Below are 20,644 nucleotides of genomic sequence, written 5' to 3'. Positions count from 1 at the left end.
TGACCTTACTTTATTTAAACATTGAAACTTTGCAGCTCTTTGAAAACGCTTTACATTTAATTTATCGTAGAACATGAGAAGATTTGACATATTCCTTAGCAGATAATCATAAACATCATACATAGCAGGCAATATTGGCATTAACTTCATGTAACAATTAAGCATAGTAGGTATCTTAAACAAACTTCTAACATATTTAACTACGACTTGATGTAAAAAAGGCCACATTTTCAAGACAGCATTATTTTTATTAAACAAATGAGTCAAAAAATTCTTTGAACATAGATTATGACATTTTATTTATCATGAACATGACACATATAAAGTAAACAAAATGTGTTTGATAAAGTATGAAACACATTTTTATCTTTTAACCGGCTCTATTCTTAAGAAAAGGAGAGTTAGTATGAAAGATTAGAACCATTCCGTATTAGTGTTCCTCGTTTCTCCATGCATTGATCAAAATAAACATGTACTTTAATATCATATAAAAAATTTAAAATATAAATACTCAAACAGAAATACTTAACAAACCAGAGAAAAGATAAGATAGGTAGATATAAACACCAAGACCTTAATTGATAAATACGGTAAAGCATGTGAAAGACTAAGAAAAAAATGCAATCATGAAGAGTATTCTAACCCAAAACTTGCTCTGTTCTGCATATGGGCAGCATCCTTCGGTTTAGGTTAAGCAAACATTCAAGATAATTTCTATATAATTAGGTATTTTATTCACATTAGTTTATAATGTAAATTATTAGAACAGTCCCAGACGTAAAGGAAACATATGCAATATCCACCGAAAGTTTTTTTCCCAAGCTAAAAAAGGTATTGAAATATAAAATGGAATAAGAAAATTTCAGAATTATAGCAAAATGTAAGCATTTGAGTATGCAAACATGAGCAAAAAAATGAATGTTTTCTCTGCATATGTTACGTATGAAACAAGTCCTTAACCAGTTTGCCGAACTGGGCATAAAAAAATAATAAAGTATTTTTAACACATTATTTATAGGCACAAGTTGATAAATCAGAGTTATTTCGTCTTCTGAAGATTTAGGCTCAGAAACATTACAGCTCAAAAGCAAAAGTGATTTGAATGACAACGGATATAGTACGTAAAAAGCTAACGTGATGAATTATTTTTTGTTGCATTTTATGAATTCGCAGATAGGTAGCAAAGTTATAAGATACTTTACACGAACATTTTTAAAATTTATTATCAATGTTTTCCATTACCATAGACTTTAAGAAAATATTTCATATTAATTTGCCATTTTTTCATAAGATTTATCCATGTATTAATTTAATTTTAACATTTGTTTTCATTTACAGTACTAAAACAAATTAAGACAGCATTTTTGAAAATATGTCTGCAATTTGACTCAAACCTTTTTCTTCAATATCTTTCATGTAACCAGTTAAAAACAGCCTCTGGTCCTGCTCTTAATTTTTGTTCCAAATCATGCGAATATCTGAAGTCATGTTTCGCTTCAGCTGGAGAATTTAAATAATATTTTACCAGTAAACAGAAAATTTTAATACGTTTTCAATGAAATCTGACCGAATTGAGTGTTGTGAGTTTTAGCTATTTATTAACTAATAGTTCATTTTAAGTTGAAAAGCCTTTCCTATCACTCTCTTTTCAAACACGCTTTTCATGCCAGAATGTAAATGAAACAGCAAGAAATTATTCAGATTAGGGTGGAATGAAGTGCTATTTAAGCAAGAGTTTTGGAGGTTAGTTTTAGAGCGTGTCTGAATATTCCAGGCCACTTTGTGCTGTGATTATTGGCAACTTGCGTCAGCGGCGTTGATGTGTTTGCCGGTTACTATAGACCAGGGCTCTGCTTGCGCGTTAAAGTATTCTCTGTAAGCCGTTAGGCTAACCTATCACACCCTGAAATTACTTGTTACGTATTCCTGTTAAGTCAGAAGTGTTGGCTTTCTGTAATCCAATTTGGATCATTTGTTAATTTTATGCTTGAATAAAAGGATCTTGTACATCCTTCTTCTGATCTCTATTTTAATTTTACAAACGCTAGAAGAGAATTCTTCAAAAGTCCTTTTTTATAAGTTTATGCTTCCAAAACGCCATAGATTTAACACTGGTGTTCAACGTTTAAAAAGAACCAGGATGTCACAGGAAACTTCACGATTTACAATTCTGCCCACAGCGTCGCAAGTCCCCGTCACCATTGTGAATCCCATGGAAGGATTCAGGTTTTCTGTCGACACTCTTAGAGCTGCTTTGAAACCAGCAGCAGGTTTTGATGGAAAGACGTCTCTGTTAAATTTTCTGGAGCAGTTAAATTCACATTTTTTACTGCATCCGGTACAAGAAGCACAAAATGTTGCTATCGCCACGTCCGCCCTTAGAGGCCAGGCTGCTACGTAGTACGAGTGCATTAGCAAATTTATCTTGGATGAGCGCCTGGTAGCGAAAGTTACAAATTGTTTGAAAACTTGAAAGACCCATAAATTAAAGCGTTCCTCATAAATTAAAGCGTTCCTGAGTTTTAGCTATTTATTAACTAATAGTTCATTTTAAGTTGAAAAGCCTTTCCTATCACTCTCTTTTCAAACACGCTTTTCATGCCAGAATGTAAATGAAACAGCAAGAAATTATTCAGATTAGGGTGGAATGAAGTGCTATTTAAGCAAGAGTTTTGGAGGTTAGTTTTAGAGCGTGTCTGAATATTCCAGGCCACTTTGTGCTGTGATTATTGGCAACTTGCGTCAGCGGCGTTGATGTGTTTGCCGGTTACTATAGACCAGGGCTCTGCTTGCGCGTTAAAGTATTCTCTGTAAGCCGTTAGGCTAACCTATATAACCACAGCGTCGCAAGTCCCCGTCACCATTGTGAATCCCATGGAAGGATTCAGGTTTTCTGTCGACACTCTTAGAGCTGCTTTGAAACCAGCAGCAGGTTTTGATGGAAAGACGTCTCTGTTAAATTTTCTGGAGCAGTTAAATTCACATTTTTTACTGCATCCGGTACAAGAAGCACAAAATGTTGCTATCGCCACGTCCGCCCTTAGAGGCCAGGCTGCTACGTAGTATGAGTGCATTAGCAAATTTATCTTGGATGAGCGCCTGGTAGCGAAAGTTACAAATTGTTTGAAAACTTGAAAGACCCATAAATTAAAGCGTTCCTCATAAATTAAAGCGTTCCTGAGTTTTAGCTATTTATTAACTAATAGTTCATTTTAAGTTGAAAAGCCTTTCCTATCACTCTCTTTTCAAACACGCTTTTCATGCCAGAATGTAAATGAAACAGCAAGAAATTATTCAGATTAGGGTGGAATGAAGTGCTATTTAAGCAAGAGTTTTGGAGGTTAGTTTTAGAGCGTGTCTGAATATTCCAGGCCACTTTGTGCTGTGATTATTGGCAACTTGCGTCAGCGGCGTTGATGTGTTTGCCGGTTACTATAGACCAGGGCTCTGCTTGCGCGTTAAAGTATTCTCTGTAAGCCGTTAGGCTAACCTATCACACCCTGAAATTACTTGTTACGTATTCCTGTTAAGTCAGAAGTGTTGGCTTTCTGTAATCCAATTTGGATCATTTGTTAATTTTATGCTTGAATAAAAGGATCTTGTACATCCTTCTTCTGATCTCTATTTTAATTTTACAAACGCTAGAAGAGAATTCTTCAAAAGTCCTTTTTTATAAGTTTATGCTTCCAAAACGCCATAGATTTAACACTGGTGTTCAACGTTTAAAAAGAACCAGGATGTCACAGGAAACTTCACGATTTACAATTCTGCCCACAGCGTCGCAAGTCCCCGTCACCATTGTGAATCCCATGGAAGGATTCAGGTTTTCTGTCGACACTCAGGTGCTGTGATTATTGGCAACTTGCGTCAGCGGCGTTGATGTGTTTGCCGGTTACTATAGACCAGGGCTCTGCTTGCGCGTTAAAGTATTCTCTGTAAGCCGTTAGGCTAACCTATCACACCCTGAAATTACTTGTTACGTATTCCTGTTAAGTCAGAAGTGTTGGCTTTCTGTAATCCAATTTGGATCATTTGTTAATTTTATGCTTGAATAAAAGGATCTTGTACATCCTTCTTCTGATCTCTATTTTAATTTTACAAACGCTAGAAGAGAATTCTTCAAAAGTCCTTTTTTATAAGTTTATGCTTCCAAAACGCCATAGATTTAACACTGGTGTTCAACGTTTAAAAAGAACCAGGATGTCACAGGAAACTTCACGATTTACAATTCTGCCCACAGCGTCGCAAGTCCCCGTCACCATTGTGAATCCCATGGAAGGATTCAGGTTTTCTGTCGACACTCTTAGAGCTGCTTTGAAACCAGCAGCAGGTTTTGATGGAAAGACGTCTCTGTTAAATTTTCTGGAGCAGTTAAATTCACATTTTTTACTGCATCCGGTACAAGAAGCACAAAATGTTGCTATCGCCACGTCCGCCCTTAGAGGCCAGGCTGCTACGTAGTATGAGTGCATTAGCAAATTTATCTTGGATGAGCGCCTGGTAGCGAAAGTTACAAATTGTTTGAAAACTTGAAAGACCCATAAATTAAAGCGTTCCTCATAGTGAAGGATAGAGCTAAGCTCGAGTCTGAGTCATTCAGAAAATTTCATTATAAATCTGACGGAATTTATTTTGCGGAAAGTCCAGATTTTTAATATATTGTACGGTAAGAGGCCAGACGAAAAAGTCATTTTAACAATTTTGCCGCGACTTCTACCCCAGGACTACTACTTCTACCCAGGACCCAGGACTACTTTGAGCTTCGAAATCCAACAACGTTGGAAAACTTATCTGAGTTAGCCACAAAATTCCAAAATCGACATGGGGCAGAAAACGTTTTAGGAACGAGTCTCGCACAGGCGTGAAATAATACCAGCACAGAAGAAGGGTGAAAATAACCCTTTATTAGTCTCAACTATGAATAGAAAGGCACTTAATTCGTGCTTTACAATAACACCGACAACTTGCGGTGGAACTTAGGAGTTGTGAAGCAATGAATTCAAGTCTAAAAGAGTAGTGCTGAACTAGCACTTCAAGGTAGGGCTAACTAGATTGACTCGACAACCTACCCGGCTTGATAATTATTCAAATGGCCAAAAGGCGTATCAGCATGGTCAGAAACGTAACATGCACTGGCTAGCGAAAACACTCTCTGAATAAGCTCTAAGATTCACCCATTTAAATACTTACTTAACTTTAAATTAGCATCCTGACGAGGAAATGCGAGGGAAGTTAAGAAGTTCAGAAAGATAACAAAAATTTGAATAATCGGTTAATTTAACTAAGGGAAACCCTACATATTTTTATTAATTTCATAAGACATATGTCTCAGAAAATATCAGTATCCCATCTTCATAAGAAGCATCAGCTTTTAGAATGCTTTGATTTAAATTACTAGGAAAATAAGAATTACTATTTTGTAAAACTGTTTCTCTTTAACTCAAAATGTTACTTTTTTATCAGATTCGAAAGATTATACATAACTATTGTATTGCATTGGTAGACCAGGCTTATTTTATTACATATCAAATGAATATTTGAAAAAAGTTGTATTTTATTCTACCTACAAAATTTCAAGTCAAATTTTACTAACAGGCAGAAGTCTTTATTGCATTTTTAGTAAAATCTTAAAGGTAGAGTAGAGTATATTTGATATTCCCTGACAACATTCTACTAGACAGAAAAAGTTTGTACCTTATTCCGAAGAATTGTTTTTATACATAATTTGTTATACTTTTTAATTAATTTTCATATCGTTTGCTTATCTGGGAAGTTTGATTCCATGTCGGAAGCTAACATATTACTCATTTTTTCTTTTCCAATACATTTCGTATCTGCCAAATGCACAGTATAGAAAATTTTATTTACTTATTGCCTTGTATGGGCTGGGAAACATACTTTAATTTTTATTACATACCATACGAATACTTAAGTAAATATCATGTCTTTTTCCTTCTGTCAGGAAATTTTCAAGCAATGTTTAACTATTACATTGCGTTTTTAGCAAAATGTAGTGTGTTTTTTAACAAAATGTTAAAAATTAAATTGAACTTTTCATGACTAATTTTTGAGGATTATGGCTTAATTCTACTCAATGAAAAAGTTCATAGCTCATTAGCAAAGTAATTTACACACATACTTCGTTGTATTCTTGGTTAATTTTCTTACTGTAATTTATCTTTGACATTTTGATTTCTAGTCAAATTTAGAAGTGATTACTAACTTTCTGCCTTTTCAAAGAATTTCATAATCGCATGTCTTCATTCCAGAAAATTATCCTGATTTATCTGTATTACAACCAAAAATAGAAACTATGCAAAAGTTTCCTAAAAATGTACATGTTTTTTCCTTATATTTTTCATGCGAATATTTACATGAAAATGCATGTTTAATTCCTTAATGTTTATTTTCATGTATCACAACTAAAATTTCGAACACAAAATTTGAAATAATATCATGCTCCATGAAATTTACCTATGTGCGATGTCATTGTGTTTCCACAAGTGATTTGATAATGCGCTCTTGATAGTCTTTTAGATACTTCGAAAATATTTTATCTTTCCTATTGTTATATGGCAATGAAGTTCTGATACCTTTTTGGTTAATTTTAATCTTATGAGTTCTATAAATACTTAAAAATATATTTACAGATGACATATGTTGGTTCCTGAGATAGATTTCTTGGGAGTTTGAGAAAATAAGTATTTACTTTGTTAACACGATTTTCTTTAAATTTTATTGTTCAAATTTATTATTCAATATACAATAAAACGCAGATTTGTTATTATTATTCAACATTCAAATGAGCTTCAGTATTCCAAATCTTTCACATAGTTGCCTATATCAATAATTAGAAGACAGTGGAGTAAATGCATAAAATAAGACTTTAGAAGCAAAAAAATAAAAGCTTTCCAGATATAAAAAATTGAAGTTATTCACAATAATGTGTAAATAATCTTCAGATTCGAACTTCTTTGTAATGACATGGGGTTTAACAAGTAAACTTGCAAGTAAGGAAGGACAACAAGAGGGTATTTCTTCAAAATTAATTATACTGCATATCTTCATAAAGAGTAGTTTTAACAAAGGAAATATGGCAGCAAGCTTCTGAGCCTTTAAGTGGGCATTAGATCTTCCTCTTGCGTAGAATTTGCAATTCAACTAAGATTTTTGTAAGAGCTAATATGATATTTTTAATTACCGTCACGTGTTATGAAATATATTTGAACATAACTCTGGCAATTTAATGATATTTTTAACGTGAAAAAGTATAAGAATAAAAACATTTTACGCACCTTTTCAAACTCAGGATCACTCGCCATTATTTTTCCCAATTCCTGAAGCAACCTTTTTTTTTATTTATGAACCATGACTCGCTATTATTTCTTTCCATTACAAAACATTCCGAAATTTCTGAAATTCACGTGTTTTAAGCATTCAGTATGACACGTTGTGGGGACTGTTCAATGTTGCTGACAATTTTTCTCGCTTTAGCGTGCATACGTAGATAAACTTCAACACTTGGCTTTAAACGCCAGTAAAATTCGTTAAAAATCCTACGTATTTTAAACTCAATTTTTCACCGTGGCCTTAGTGTGCCATCGAAGCGTTACTTCTCCTTATTCAAATTCTTTAACATAAAAATTATAAATTATTCTTTCGTTTCTCGAGGTTGGTCGCTTATTACTATAATAAAACCAAATCTCCGTAGATTGACAATAAAACGAAACAAATGTTCAATTCAAATTAAACGTGAAATACAGGGCTAGTATAAATGATTCAATCGTTTTGAAAAGGCTATGTTTTCAAAAGTACACTGGTTATCATAAATTAAGGAAAAATCACAAAAATAGCGATAACTCCCTCAAAAATAAGCCAAACCCTGTAAAATTTGAATATGTTGCCAAGTTAGAGTAGCTGAGTAAAACTGTGATATGAAAATTAGTGACGCTGCTTTCGGAATACGTCATCTGCGAGGAGCATAAAGTCCATGTTTGAGAGCAAGCCCACATATTTCACTGTGACCGGGCCATAAGAAATCTGAGATAGCCAATTCGTAACAATGACCTCCAGGCATCACTTGCCTGCAGAAGAACTGCAATGGAGAGCCATTGGGAGACTAGAGGCAGGACAAAGTCAAGCAGAAGTGGCCAGATGGCTAAATGGGAGTCCTTCTGTGGTTCATAGACTTTGGAGGCAATTTCAAACCACAGATTCGGCATCTAGGAGTTTCAGCCAAGGACGGCCAACTGCTACGACGAGCGCCGATGACCGATATTTGACATTATGTGCACGCAGGAGTAGAACCGCTACTCCGACTCATCTTAGATCCTCCCTTGTTGCAGCCACCGGAAGGTTCGTGTCAACGTTAACTGTGAGTCGAAGGCTTAATGAAGATGGTCTGTATGCAAGGAGATCAACCATTTGCGTGCCGCTCACGTCACGCCATAGGAGGGACCGTTTTCAGTGGGCACGACAACATGTCCACTGAGCGCCTGATCAATGGAGGGCGGTTCTCTTTGTAGATGAGTCCAGGTTTAGTCTAGAAAGCGATGGTAGGCGTTATTTGATATGGAAGAGAACCTAGATCCCGTTATCATCCGTCAAACATCCGTGAAAGAGATGCATACGGAAGGGCAGTGTTTGTGTTTGGGGTGGCATCTCTTTGGGTGGACGCACAGACCTCCATGTCTTTCCAAGAGGAACCGTGAATGCTCTGATTTATAGAGATGACATCCTTGATGTTTATGTGCCCCCATATGCGGGGGCAATAGGTGATGCTTTCCTGTTACAGGACAACAACGCAAGACCACACAGGGCTCACATCGTAGATGATTATCTTCAACAGGAAATAATTATGCGCATGGAGTGGCCAGCTCGATCCCCGGACTTGAATCATATCGAGCACGTTTGGGATGCTTTAGTGAAACGGCTAGTTGCTCTGAATCCGCCCCCTCAGATCGTTGCCGCTCTTGCAACTGCTTTGCAAGAGCAATGGCTCTCGCTTCCTATGGAACTGATAGACCGCATAATTGAAAGCATCACACATCGCTGTATGTGCTGTATTGCTTTTAGAGGTGATCATATTCCATATTGAAGGTACTTTTCCTATAGCAAACTGACACCTTCGATTTGTTCATTTTATACATGTGCTAATTTCTATACTACCATATTTGTCTAGTAATTTCTTTTTATGTTATTTGATACCTTACTATATGTTGTATATTGTGGGTAAGTTTCATTAAATTCTACATGTAACGTTTTCAGTAATCGTGATTTTTGTGATTTTTCCTTAATTTATGATAACCAGTATATTTCACGTACACACGTGAAAGATATATGAAAAGAACCACAAACTCACCAAGTTTATGCACCCTTTACAAATATTCAGTATGTGACCCTTTGGTAACACGACACACGTCCAGACGATAATCGAGTTCATTCCATATATTTTGTAGCATTGTTGTCCAGATGCTCGTCTTGTCAATTGACCAAATGTTCAGAATACCACAAAAAACTGTGTGGAAGATTTTACTTCAATGGTTGCATTTCACCATGTGTAGTTCCTGCAACAGTTAAAGTCAGAGGATTATGCCCGACGACTATATTTTTGCGTCAACATGCAGGAAGAAGTGGAGAACAAAGATTTTGCCAACAAGATGATATTCAGCGATGAAACAATGTTCTACTTATCCGGGAAACTTTGTTTTCATATATTTTTCACGTGTGTATGTGTAATACTTTTAAAAATATAGCCTTTTCAAAATGAATGAATCATTTATGCTAATCCTATAGAATTAGCCTTTAGATAAGCCTTGATTCGGGCCTCAAGTATTCGCGAAGCAAATGCCGCCGATCGAAACTAAACAATTAATCAATTCAAGCAGCAGAGAGGTGTAGCAGAGTAACAGTGAAAGATATCTGCCAGATAGTCTTTGTTATTATATGTTACGGGCAAAGTATGAAATCCGGCATTCTGTAAAATACCTAGGCATTTTACAGGTTGCCGAAAACTGGCCGGCAGTGAATGAAACGATTAGACGTTCCATACACTGCCTAAGCATTCTATAGAAGACAAATGAGAAATTGGAAAAGTATAAATTACATCTCCTTATTATATATAATGCCTAAGGAAAGTATATAATAATTCATGCAATATACTGGCAGTTGTAATGAGTGTGGGTGAGGATAGTTTTTACCAACTTGAAATTTCTGAGATAATTTTAAAACAACTGTATATACGAGATAAACTTGCTTAGAATTGAAGGTATTCCTGACCATACGAAATTCCTCTCTGGTCAATTGCAGTTGCTCAGTCCAGTTGAAGTGGCAAATCATATTCCAAATATATGCGTAAAAGAAAGTACCGAAATATAAATGTTTTTGCGTGAAAAAATGTGTGAATACGTCCGAAATATGAAACGTCTTTGTGTGAAATAATGAAGTGCATTCAAACTATCATTTAAGCCTACCACTTTGCAACAAACATGTTATTAACTTTTTATATTTCTTACTTTTTATATGAAAATTTTGTTTTCTTTAATAAGAAAGGCATAAATTTTGTTTCGAGCAAATTCCATTTTTTTTACGTATTTTGAATAAAAAATTCTTAAAGACACTCTTTCATTATTTTATCAAAATAGCATTGGTATTTTTAAGGAATGAATGACATTTAAATAAGATTTATTATGATCTTTTTTTCATTCTTTGCCTAAAGAGCATTTGCCATTCCATAGAATGCCTAGGTATTATATAAAATGCCTAGATAAAGTATATAATGATTCTCATACTTCGTACTTTGCGTAAAAACTACGGGCATTCTGTAAAATGCCTAGGTATTCTCTAAAATGCCTGCGTTTCATACTTTGTCGGTAACATATATAAAAGAGTTGCATTTAGATATACTTTAATTAATTTGCTTTCTGATAAGATAGAAGTTACAGTGAAGCTAAAATGATAATTCGGTTAATTAACATAAATCTTTATAAATATATTTAAAATATTTTAACTGATTAATATTATAAGGTATTTCTCTCACTTTCCTAGCATGCCTTCGTGGTGAAGTGGCTTGCACGCTGGGCCGGTATTCCAGAGGTCCGTGGTTCGATTCCCGGCGAAGGCTTGTTAATTTTTCATCTTGCCTGCTTCCAAAAATATACCTAATGTCTCTACAGTGGCCCCCAAACTAAAAGGGGGTTGAATGAGGATTCTTCACACCCAGGATTTGGCAATTGTGTCCCCTAAAAACCCCAGTCGCCCTTTAAAAAGGAGAGTATATAAGGTATTTCTTCCACTTTTCTAGCGTGCTTTCGTGGTGTAGTGGTTATGCACGCTGGGCCGGTATTCCAGAGGTCCGTGGTTCGATTCCCGGCGAAGCGGTTGCTCATTTTTCATCTTGCTTGCTTTCAAAAATCCTAATGTCTCTACAATATTATTAATAAAAGGAAATTTTAGCAACATCTAAAATGATTATTTCCAATTAAAATATATCTATAAAATCTTGTGCTTATTTAATATCTATAATTAAAGTAAGTTATCTTGAGACAAATGATATTACAAAAACAGTAGAGGACAGCAACTGTGCTAGCTAGCAAATGCTGGCAAGATTTAACCTTACAATTGGAATTTATTTCGTAGAAAAATCTTAATGTAATGCTGAATTTTGCTTAATATTAAAATTTCGACGGATCCATTCGCCTTTTCAAAAACATACATAGAGTGTGTTACAGAATTAATGCTAATCTGAGGTTAAATTTCGCAAATTCAAATTTTTAAATGTTCTTTTCTTCTTTTTATAATAATCAGATATTTTAACATGAATATTTTCGTATAAATTTAAAATGCTATAAGTACGGAAATGAATTAATGATTAATAATTCATATCATGTGAGAGTGATAAATTTTTGAGTTAATTTAAAGTGTTTGAATTTGAAAATCAGAAAAAAAAAAGAACTAAATCTTACAAGAATCTTACAAAAGTACACAGGAATACTAGAAACTAGTTGAATAGTACAAAAGTATTATTCAACAACGGGAAATATTTATTTAATTCGCAATTTTTGCTTTAAAAAATAATACCAAAGTTGGAATTCTTATTCTTTTCCTATCCCTTTTCTTTTGTAAACTTCATTTTTTAGATATTACTATGTTTCCACTCATCAAAACTGCCTACCCGCGGAATTAGCAAATTTTAAAACTAGAGATACCAGGTTTTTAAATTGATGAAGCCTAAGATAAAGTAATATAAGCGGTGTAAACATGTTCATTTGTGTAAACAGCTCAAATGTAAGAGAAAAAAATATATTAGGATTTTTAAGGATATAAACTTTTCAAAATTTAAAAAAATTCGATTCAGAAATTTAAGGAAATAAAAGGAAATATGTCAGGTACTCACATCAGAGCACAATCCTGAAGAAAGAACACATCAAAAATGGGAATCATTTCGCTTTGGTGTGTATTGTGATTGCAAAAGCGGACATTCAGTTTAGTCAAACTTCCTCTCAAGGACATTTTCATCACTTAAATTATGATTTTATAGCTAACCGCCACTGTGAATTTTTTTCCCTTCCTGTCCTTTCTGCATAATTCGATTATTAAGAGTTACGATGAACATATCTGAATAGTTCTCATTTTAATTGAATCTGTAAATCCAGAAAAACAGTCATCTTTAACAAAAATAAAATGTCAGGAGGCACCACGAAATCTGAATTTTTCAATATAAACAGAAAGAAATAATAATTTTTCTACCCTTTAGTTACTCAAGATATCATCAAACGGTGGAATAGATGAGCTGCTGAATACTAGTTGTTTAACTTAAGCTCGGAGTTTGTTGCTTTCCCCGTGTGTGACATGTATACAAATCAATTTGCTAAGAAGGTATCTCCAGAATACTCATAGATCCGGCTCGCTTTGCTCTAATTAATCCTTCTTTATAAACTGAAAAATGCTTAATCTTGGAAAATGCTTCTTTCTCATTTAAAATGGCAATGAATAATTCTTCTGTTTATTATTTCAGACAATAAAATAATTATAGGTTTATAGAAGTCGCATACTTTTCTATATTTCAATAAACAGACACTAAATAAAGTTATTTTGAATGTACATGTATTTTGTGTAAAATAAATTTTAATACTTTACTTTACCCATTTAAATACTTTACCTTTACTCAAATCCAATAAAAAAATATAAATTAAACTGTTCCTTCTAACTATTTGTAGTAGAACTTCAAATGAGATTAAGTTTACGACCACCTTATGCAACTTTATTTTTATTTTTTTTGAAGCACAAAAATATATATTTACAAAATTACACATTAAATTTTAATTGTATCATTCAAAAAATATTTTCCAAAGAATATCTTTCTTTTTTATTTCTGTACGTGTGAGTTAGTGATTTATTGTCTTGAGTTTAAAATCCATAAAATTTCTAACTATATCCGTCACTTTTATAGATAATGCTGCTGATAAAACGTGCAATATACACGTAAAAGTGAGCAACGAGAAGTACCTGAAAAGTGTAAATACGAACTCCCCATGAGAATAAAAACAAATCACGTGCTTTATGTAATATATTTATGTTCTCTTCAGATAGACAGTCTATGTACTCCAAAAAAGTGTACACATTTGAAATTTCAAATATTTCTTGAATTATTTTGGAAATGATGCTGTAATTTATTATTTTAAATCAGCCTTTAATCTTCCTTATTCCCAAATTGAAATATGCATAAAAAACTATTTAAATTATTTTTTTTCTTATATTAATTAATAAAAAATTTGTTTCAGTTACTAACTGAGTGGAACGCATTTTTTAAATAATTTATTTAAAGAAAAGTTATAATTTATTGCTTACTGGAAACGTGAATTTTAGAACATTCATAAATTATTTTAGATCTCTTGGGGAAGAAAATGCACAAATTAAAAATAATTAAACTCAAAATTAGAAAATGGTTATTTAGTAGTTATTTCCATGATATTTAAGACAAAATATTCAAAAATGTGCATGGCAAACAATTCATTATTAAGTGAAGTGGCAAATAAATTCATTAGTGTGTGAGCGCCAAAGAAATTCATTAGCATGTGAGTGCGAAATTATTTTTTTTTCTTAGAAATACTTAGAAGTCTTTCTTAGAAATCTGATTAGATAATAAAGGAGTAGAAACTGCAAGCATTTGAAAAAATTTCCAAAATGAAAGCCCACAAAAAATTCCCCATATGTGATAAACGTATTCATAAACGTTTCACGCAGACGGAAAAATACGTGTTTACAGTTTTTGCAGGCCTTAAACACGTCTTCTATTCTGTAACCTACTACATTTTGCTCTATGAATTTGCGTAAGCATATGGCATGATCTTTTGTGTTGTTATTTTATATGTTACACATTCAATAATGATCTTCGATTTTTTTTTTTTTTTTTTTTTTTTTTTTTTTTTTTTTTACATTGGACAAAATGGGCAAACTATTTTGTGATTTAAGAAAAAAGAGGTTGCATGTCAAACTTCTAGTTTCCATATTTATCGTTGCTGAATTCCGAAATCTAGTGGTCATGTATATGGTAGTAATTTTATCACGGCGTGATATTTATTCCGCCGAATTTAGTGCAACATATTTCGTATGAATACCAAAAAACTCCACAACTGGGGAAGACTGAAATATTAAGTAAAACATTAATAAAGAAACAAATATTGTTAGCAGAAGCGCTTTAGCAGAAGCGCTTTCAGGTATTTGACAATATCGCCTCCTTCACTTGCAGCTAAGTGAAAGTCGAGTATCAAAAATAAAAGGAGAGATTAAAGAATTTTCGAGAATGTCCTAGTAAGTAGCCATAGTGCCCTCCATAATGAAACAGAAAAAAAAATTATGAAAAGAAGCGAGGCCCGTTTTTTCATGTAGGCACAAAAAATAGAATCAGAAATAATATCCTTATACATGGGTAAGAAAGACTGGTTAGAATTTAAGTCACTGAATAATGCGCAAAAAGTTTATGGATATAGTAAGCCTCAAGAAAATGTAATTCATCAACTGAAGAAGTTTTTTGGATTATTTCGATTGAAATAAAATTGAATTTATGATGTGAAGCCCACTAATGCTGAATAGCAGAGGGTCTATTCTTTTCATTTGAACTTACTTTGAAAAAAGGACATATTTTGTTAGAAAAATTTTGATGTATATTATTATGATCTTGAAAAATAAACATCTGAGTAGTCCGATTGCAAAAAGTTTTAATCTTTTAATCCGATCGCTTTATAGGTAAGTGTTATAGTTGGTTTTTCCCTTTTCAAAGAGAAATATCTCACATTCAATACAATTATTATTACGTTTCATAAGTAATTAAAAATATGAAATATTCTTTTACAGTCTCTATTTCAGTATTGCAGCCGTGGTGGTTTTCACAAGTTCAGGTCTTAATTTCTCAACTTTAAAGTGGTGGAGTTCAATGACCTAATCGCTTTAGAGGTGTTGTAGTTGGTTTTCCGTTTTCAAATAGAAATTTCTCACATTCAATACAAATTACAATTGCATTTCATAAGTCATTGAAAAATATGAAATATTCTTTTATAGCCTTTATTTCAGTATTACAGCCATGGTGTTTTTATTAGCTCAGGGTTTAATTTCTCAACTTAAAAGTGGTGAAGCACAGTGACAGAAGTCATTAAAGATAAATAAAAATAAAGTAATAAAAAATTACTAATTAAAATTAGATAAAGAGATAAAAATTTTATAAATTAAATTGTTTGAAAATAGTGAAATAATAAATGAAAATATGGAAGTTTACATTGTAACATTGCATTATGTTGATGCAAGCAGTTATTTTGATTTAGACATTTACTGCCACTTCAGTATAAATCAGGTGTAGAATATTTAAGCCGAGGTTGTTGGATTTTAAGACAGAGCGTGTTTCTGGTTCTTGAGGCCACCTTACTAGGTTTCGCTAACTCAGACAAAATTTAGTCATCGGCTTGCATCATAATTGCCGAGATCTGAATTATTACTCTTGTAAGAAATTTTGAGCCAACTTTGTGTTACCTCTTCAAATGCAGCGTTCGCTCCCAGTCGCTGTTAGGAGTTCGGGTACCAGTTTATGTTACCAAAGATTATCAAACTCTATAACAGGCATGACAAAACTGCAGCTCTCTGACACTTAAAGTGCGGCTTGCGATCTTGCGGTTCTTTGACCCATTAAATGCGATTTGCTGTCATCAAACAGTAGTTTAATTTTCCACATACAGCTTACAGAGTTCTTCACTTAAATCTTGTTAAATGTAATGTCGAGGAACCAGTGATTCGAACCTCGGACTACCAGTGTTCAGCGATTTAAAAAGGGTATAAATAGGAATATGTACTGCAATTTCTTTCACTGCATATGTTAATATAATTAAAGTACAGATATATATATATATATATATAATCGAAACAGAAATTGTAAAGTTAACTAGTAATGAGACGTAAGACCTATTTGGTCTTAAAAATGTTTTGCGCATAATGCTGCAAAAATATATGAAATAATAGGTAGAAACATTGCAGGGATCGTGCTAAAATGTTACCAGGAGCTGTAGCTCCACGAAAGGTTCAACGCTGTATTACTAAAATATTAACAATGAAGATATTTAAAAAAAATATATATTAAACTGGAAAAAACTGCTTACACGCGAAATAACTTTTGCAATTTTAAACTAAAAAATAGCAATTTTTTTCACATAAAACTGTTTTGTACTGTACAATTCAAACACCCTTCTTACGATCAACTAAAAATATCTATCATTTAAAAAAAATATCAGCACTTGCTTCCTGACCAGCTACTACAAATTAAACCATGCTTTAAGTTTGAAAAGACCTTAGGTCAACTCGTTATCAACTACCACGAGGTACAAGAAAATAGCATATGTAATTGCCAACTACCTCTTTACCATAAATATGTCGATCCTTTCCACCATCATGTCATAACCGGAGATCTGAACATCATTGAAGACTTAGAATTGCGAGCCCTTTTACAACTTGGAACCAAATTTCGTCCTACTTTCAGTATCAATAAACACTTTTGCCTCAAACAATTCAATCAAGATCTAGATAAATTTATCATCTTAGTTAGTAATAAATCCAATTTACCTACTACTACTTTTCTTGAATGGAAAGCTGCCACTGATTAAAGAATTTCAACATTTACTTTTCAAGACTCCTTCTTTCAACTCTTTACACAATAAGACGCAACTCTATAATCTTATTAAAAAACAGCAAGATAATTTTATCATTACAAAAATTGACAAAGCTAGCAACAATTTTAGTGTTATTTGAAAAAACGTTTTACTTCAACCTTCTGCACAAAGAACTAAATAGTAATTGCATTTACCAAAAAATTACTGCCAGCACCAAAATTCTTATCAATAAATTTAACGCACTACATAAAAGACTCAAGATACATCCCCGGGACTATAATAACAGATTTGCAAATCTCTATGCGCTTCCAAAATTTCACAAGTCTCCTATTAAATTCAGGTTCATAGCCAACAGTACCAAAAGTTATCTTAAAGAAATAGATTATCTTTTTGTAAAAAAACTTCGTTTAATACGTGACTTAATTAATAACTATGATTTTAAGGATCTACATTGCCTGGATGATTTCAAGTAACGAGCTTGTGATTAAGACAATTAATTCACTTACAATAGACTATATACAATGCTACGATTTCGAGAACCTATATACTACTTTACCACTTGAAGAAATCTATACCAGCTTACTTGCTCTACCAGATATAATTCCACAGATTTCCACAATAATTGATGCCGAAAAATGGCAACTTTTGCTTTCGAGCGTGCTTTTCAATAATTTTATTCTCTTTAACAATAGCATCTTTAAACAAATTCAAGGGATAACAATGGGAGGTAATTTTTCAAGTGCTGTGTGTGAATTATTCCTTTTCACAAAAGAATTGACCTTTGTCCGTTCACTAAGTAAAGTAGAACATAAATTTTACCAACACATATATCGTTACATTGATGATATCATTGCCTTTAACAACCATAACAAAACAGAAGCTGCTAATATCTACCCAACTTACTTAAAACTAAATAATACATACACGGTGCAAAATAATGTAGTATACCTTGACTTAAATATAATTTATTACAATTTTATTAAAGTTTACGACAAGAGGAGAGAATTCACTTTTTCTACACTAAAGTTAACAAACTGGAATTCTAATATTTCCAAAAGAATCATCATTAACACATTTTTTTCACAGCTACTTAGAATAAAAAGAATATGTAATACTACAGAACACTTTCAAGAAGAAATACTTTACTTCATCACAATTTTGAAAAATAACCAAATTCCGCATAAAATAATTAAAAATACCTTAAAAAAAGCTGGCATTAGCCTTGCCAATTTTTAGATAATTTGTTTTGGATAATGAAATTTTATACTCAATGGCCCAATGGGACCGTACAAAGTGCATGGCTGATTCAGATAATCTAATGTAAAAATTGTATAAATGTACAGATTATTCTCGTCACTACATTTTCTTTCCTCCAAAGATTTTGGCACTATACTTTAATACTATTGTTTTAATAGTTTTGAATTACTTAGATGGCCAAATTCTACTATCATTAACAAATCGGGCCTTTTCATTTTTCATAGTAGCTTGACCGCCCTCTAGCTTGAAGAATGACGACTTTTATTAACAAATGACTTTTTTCCATTTTACTCTTTCTTTTGTGGCCACAAATAAGTAATCTTAGCTGAATTAGCCATTTTCACTTATTTGAAGCAGTTTTGTTCTTCTAACAACATGACTGACGCCATTTTGAGTTCTTTCCATGTCTTTTCGCGTCTCTCACACCCTCTTTAGAAAAATGGGGGGGGGATAAGAGTTTCCGCCAATACTACAATCTCAGCCCATTGGCCTATACAGATTAGATTGTTTCACCCACCTACGTCACACGACGAGAAGGAAGGTTGGTAGGACACGGAGGGGATTTGCACCCTTTTCAAATCTGTTACGCGATACAGCACCCAGGTCCACCCAGGTCAGTTTTTTTGTTTCTTTTGTTTTATGTGTTTCTTATGATTTTTTTGGTCCTAATAAGAACCAACGGCGTTTGTTTTCATGCAAGTTTATTTGCATTTTAATCTGCTTACAGTACCATTATCTTTATAAAAGTTTTTTCTTCTTCTTTAAGCTATGTAGGACCAGCCCTTACGTTATTGTAATTTTGACTAATAGCAGACCGCTATTTATTTTATTTTGATTTTAATTTTGCATTGCTCGAAGTTGCATTTACCATTTTTAACACCTTAATGTGTTTTTCTGCGGACGCGTCGGGAAAAAGGAACAGAGAATTGAAGCTCCAAAAAAGATTTTTTCGGTACAATTCACGTTTTTTTATAAAAATTTTACTCGTCAAACAAGAGCTTCAATGGTCTGTTTCGGCGAAACGCGTAACGGTATTTGGCCTACTTCGACACTCAATCATTTTCCCCTTGAAAAGCCTGGTTGAGGGTTACGAGTGGGTTAATTTACCATTTTCTGCTTTGTAATTATTGTATTTTTGTAATTTTGCAATTTATGTTTTCATTATAATTTTTGCATTTTATGTTTTAATATTTAATTTTATTTTGTTTTAACTTGTTCCGTCGATCTATTTTTATATGTATTAACTTTTCACATCTCACAACGGTCAGATTAGTTTTTTCGTGCGTTCGCTTGTCTTCCAACTTTGATTTTTAACAGTTTTATTTCGCGTGTAAGCAGTCTTTTACCAGTTTTTTTTCCAGTTTAATACCAGTTAATAATATATATATTTAAATTTCTTCATTGTTACGAATTTGGTATTTAAAAAGCTAATGTTAGTTCAATTATAAATTAAATGGTTTTATTTCTCGCGCAGTGCAGCGCGTGACGAATATTAAAAGAAAGCTAAGCCGGAAAATTGAAAATACAAGAGCGCGTGCATTAAATAAATAAATATCTCTTTTTGATTTCGAGAAAGTACTGGAAAATTCCAGCGCGTGATTTTTAAAATCTTATAAAAGGAGGAAAACATCTCAGTTCGTAGTAGTTGCTTAGTTTGTTGTTGTTTAGAAAACTGCTCTTGTTGATTGTAGCGAATTTGCGGATTAGCTTTCTTTAGCTGTTTTGAATTACGTTCTATTGGACATTGAGTAGTTAAAAGATAACTACTGTGAGATATTGTAATACTGCATGATAATTTGAGAAGATTTAAGCATTTTTGTTGTGATCATAATAAATTTTTGTTCATTTTGCATCGGACTTGTGCATTCATTTCATAACGAACCCGTACGCACGCAACAATTTTTGGTGTCAGGAGTGGGGTTTGAATGCCATTTACAAGAGCGATGGAAGAGCAGTTAAGACAGCTGATATCAGCCTTTGCTGCATTTAAAGAAGAAATGAAAGCTGAGATGAAATCTGGTCAGGAAAAGATGGAAGCTGGTCAGAAAAAGTTGGAAGCTGGTCAATTAACGTTTAAAGACGAAATAAAAGTTGTTAAGGAATCTGTTAAAGAAGAAATAAAATCCATACAAGTAAAGATCGAAGAAAGTCAATACGAAATGAAGAGAGAAATTGCCTGCATAATAGAAACCAAATTCGATGCTATGGAAGGCAGAATAGATGTGGTTGAAAATAAA

The 20,644-nt window shown here is 33.1% G+C and overlaps 1 protein-coding gene across 2 annotated transcripts in view; it reads right to left on the bottom strand.

Annotated features, from left to right (window-relative positions):
* The window catches only part of LOC118197356 (glutamate-gated chloride channel-like), a 52,540-nt gene extending 40,062 nt beyond the window's left edge, over positions 1–12,478 (bottom strand). The window contains exon 1 of one of the 2 annotated variants that reach the window (XM_035368855.2): positions 12,395–12,478. In XM_035368855.2, coding sequence (XP_035224746.1) covers positions 12,395–12,441 — 47 coding nt within the window. In that variant the 5' untranslated portion in view covers positions 12,442–12,478. Of the gene's footprint in view, positions 1–9,361; positions 9,544–12,394 lie in introns of those variants that run through there. The other variant, XM_035368856.2, reaches the window with a different exon arrangement.
* Between the last annotated feature and the right edge of the window lie 8,166 nt (positions 12,479–20,644).

Source organism: Stegodyphus dumicola, chromosome 4 (assembly GCF_044657685.1).
Source record: "Stegodyphus dumicola isolate Sdum_Otavi_A_Nest chromosome 4, ASM4465768v1".
Classification (NCBI taxonomy): Eukaryota; Metazoa; Arthropoda; class Arachnida; order Araneae; family Eresidae; genus Stegodyphus; species Stegodyphus dumicola.
Note: the sequence above shows the minus strand (reverse complement) of the source record. Positions and strands in the feature narration are given on the sequence as shown.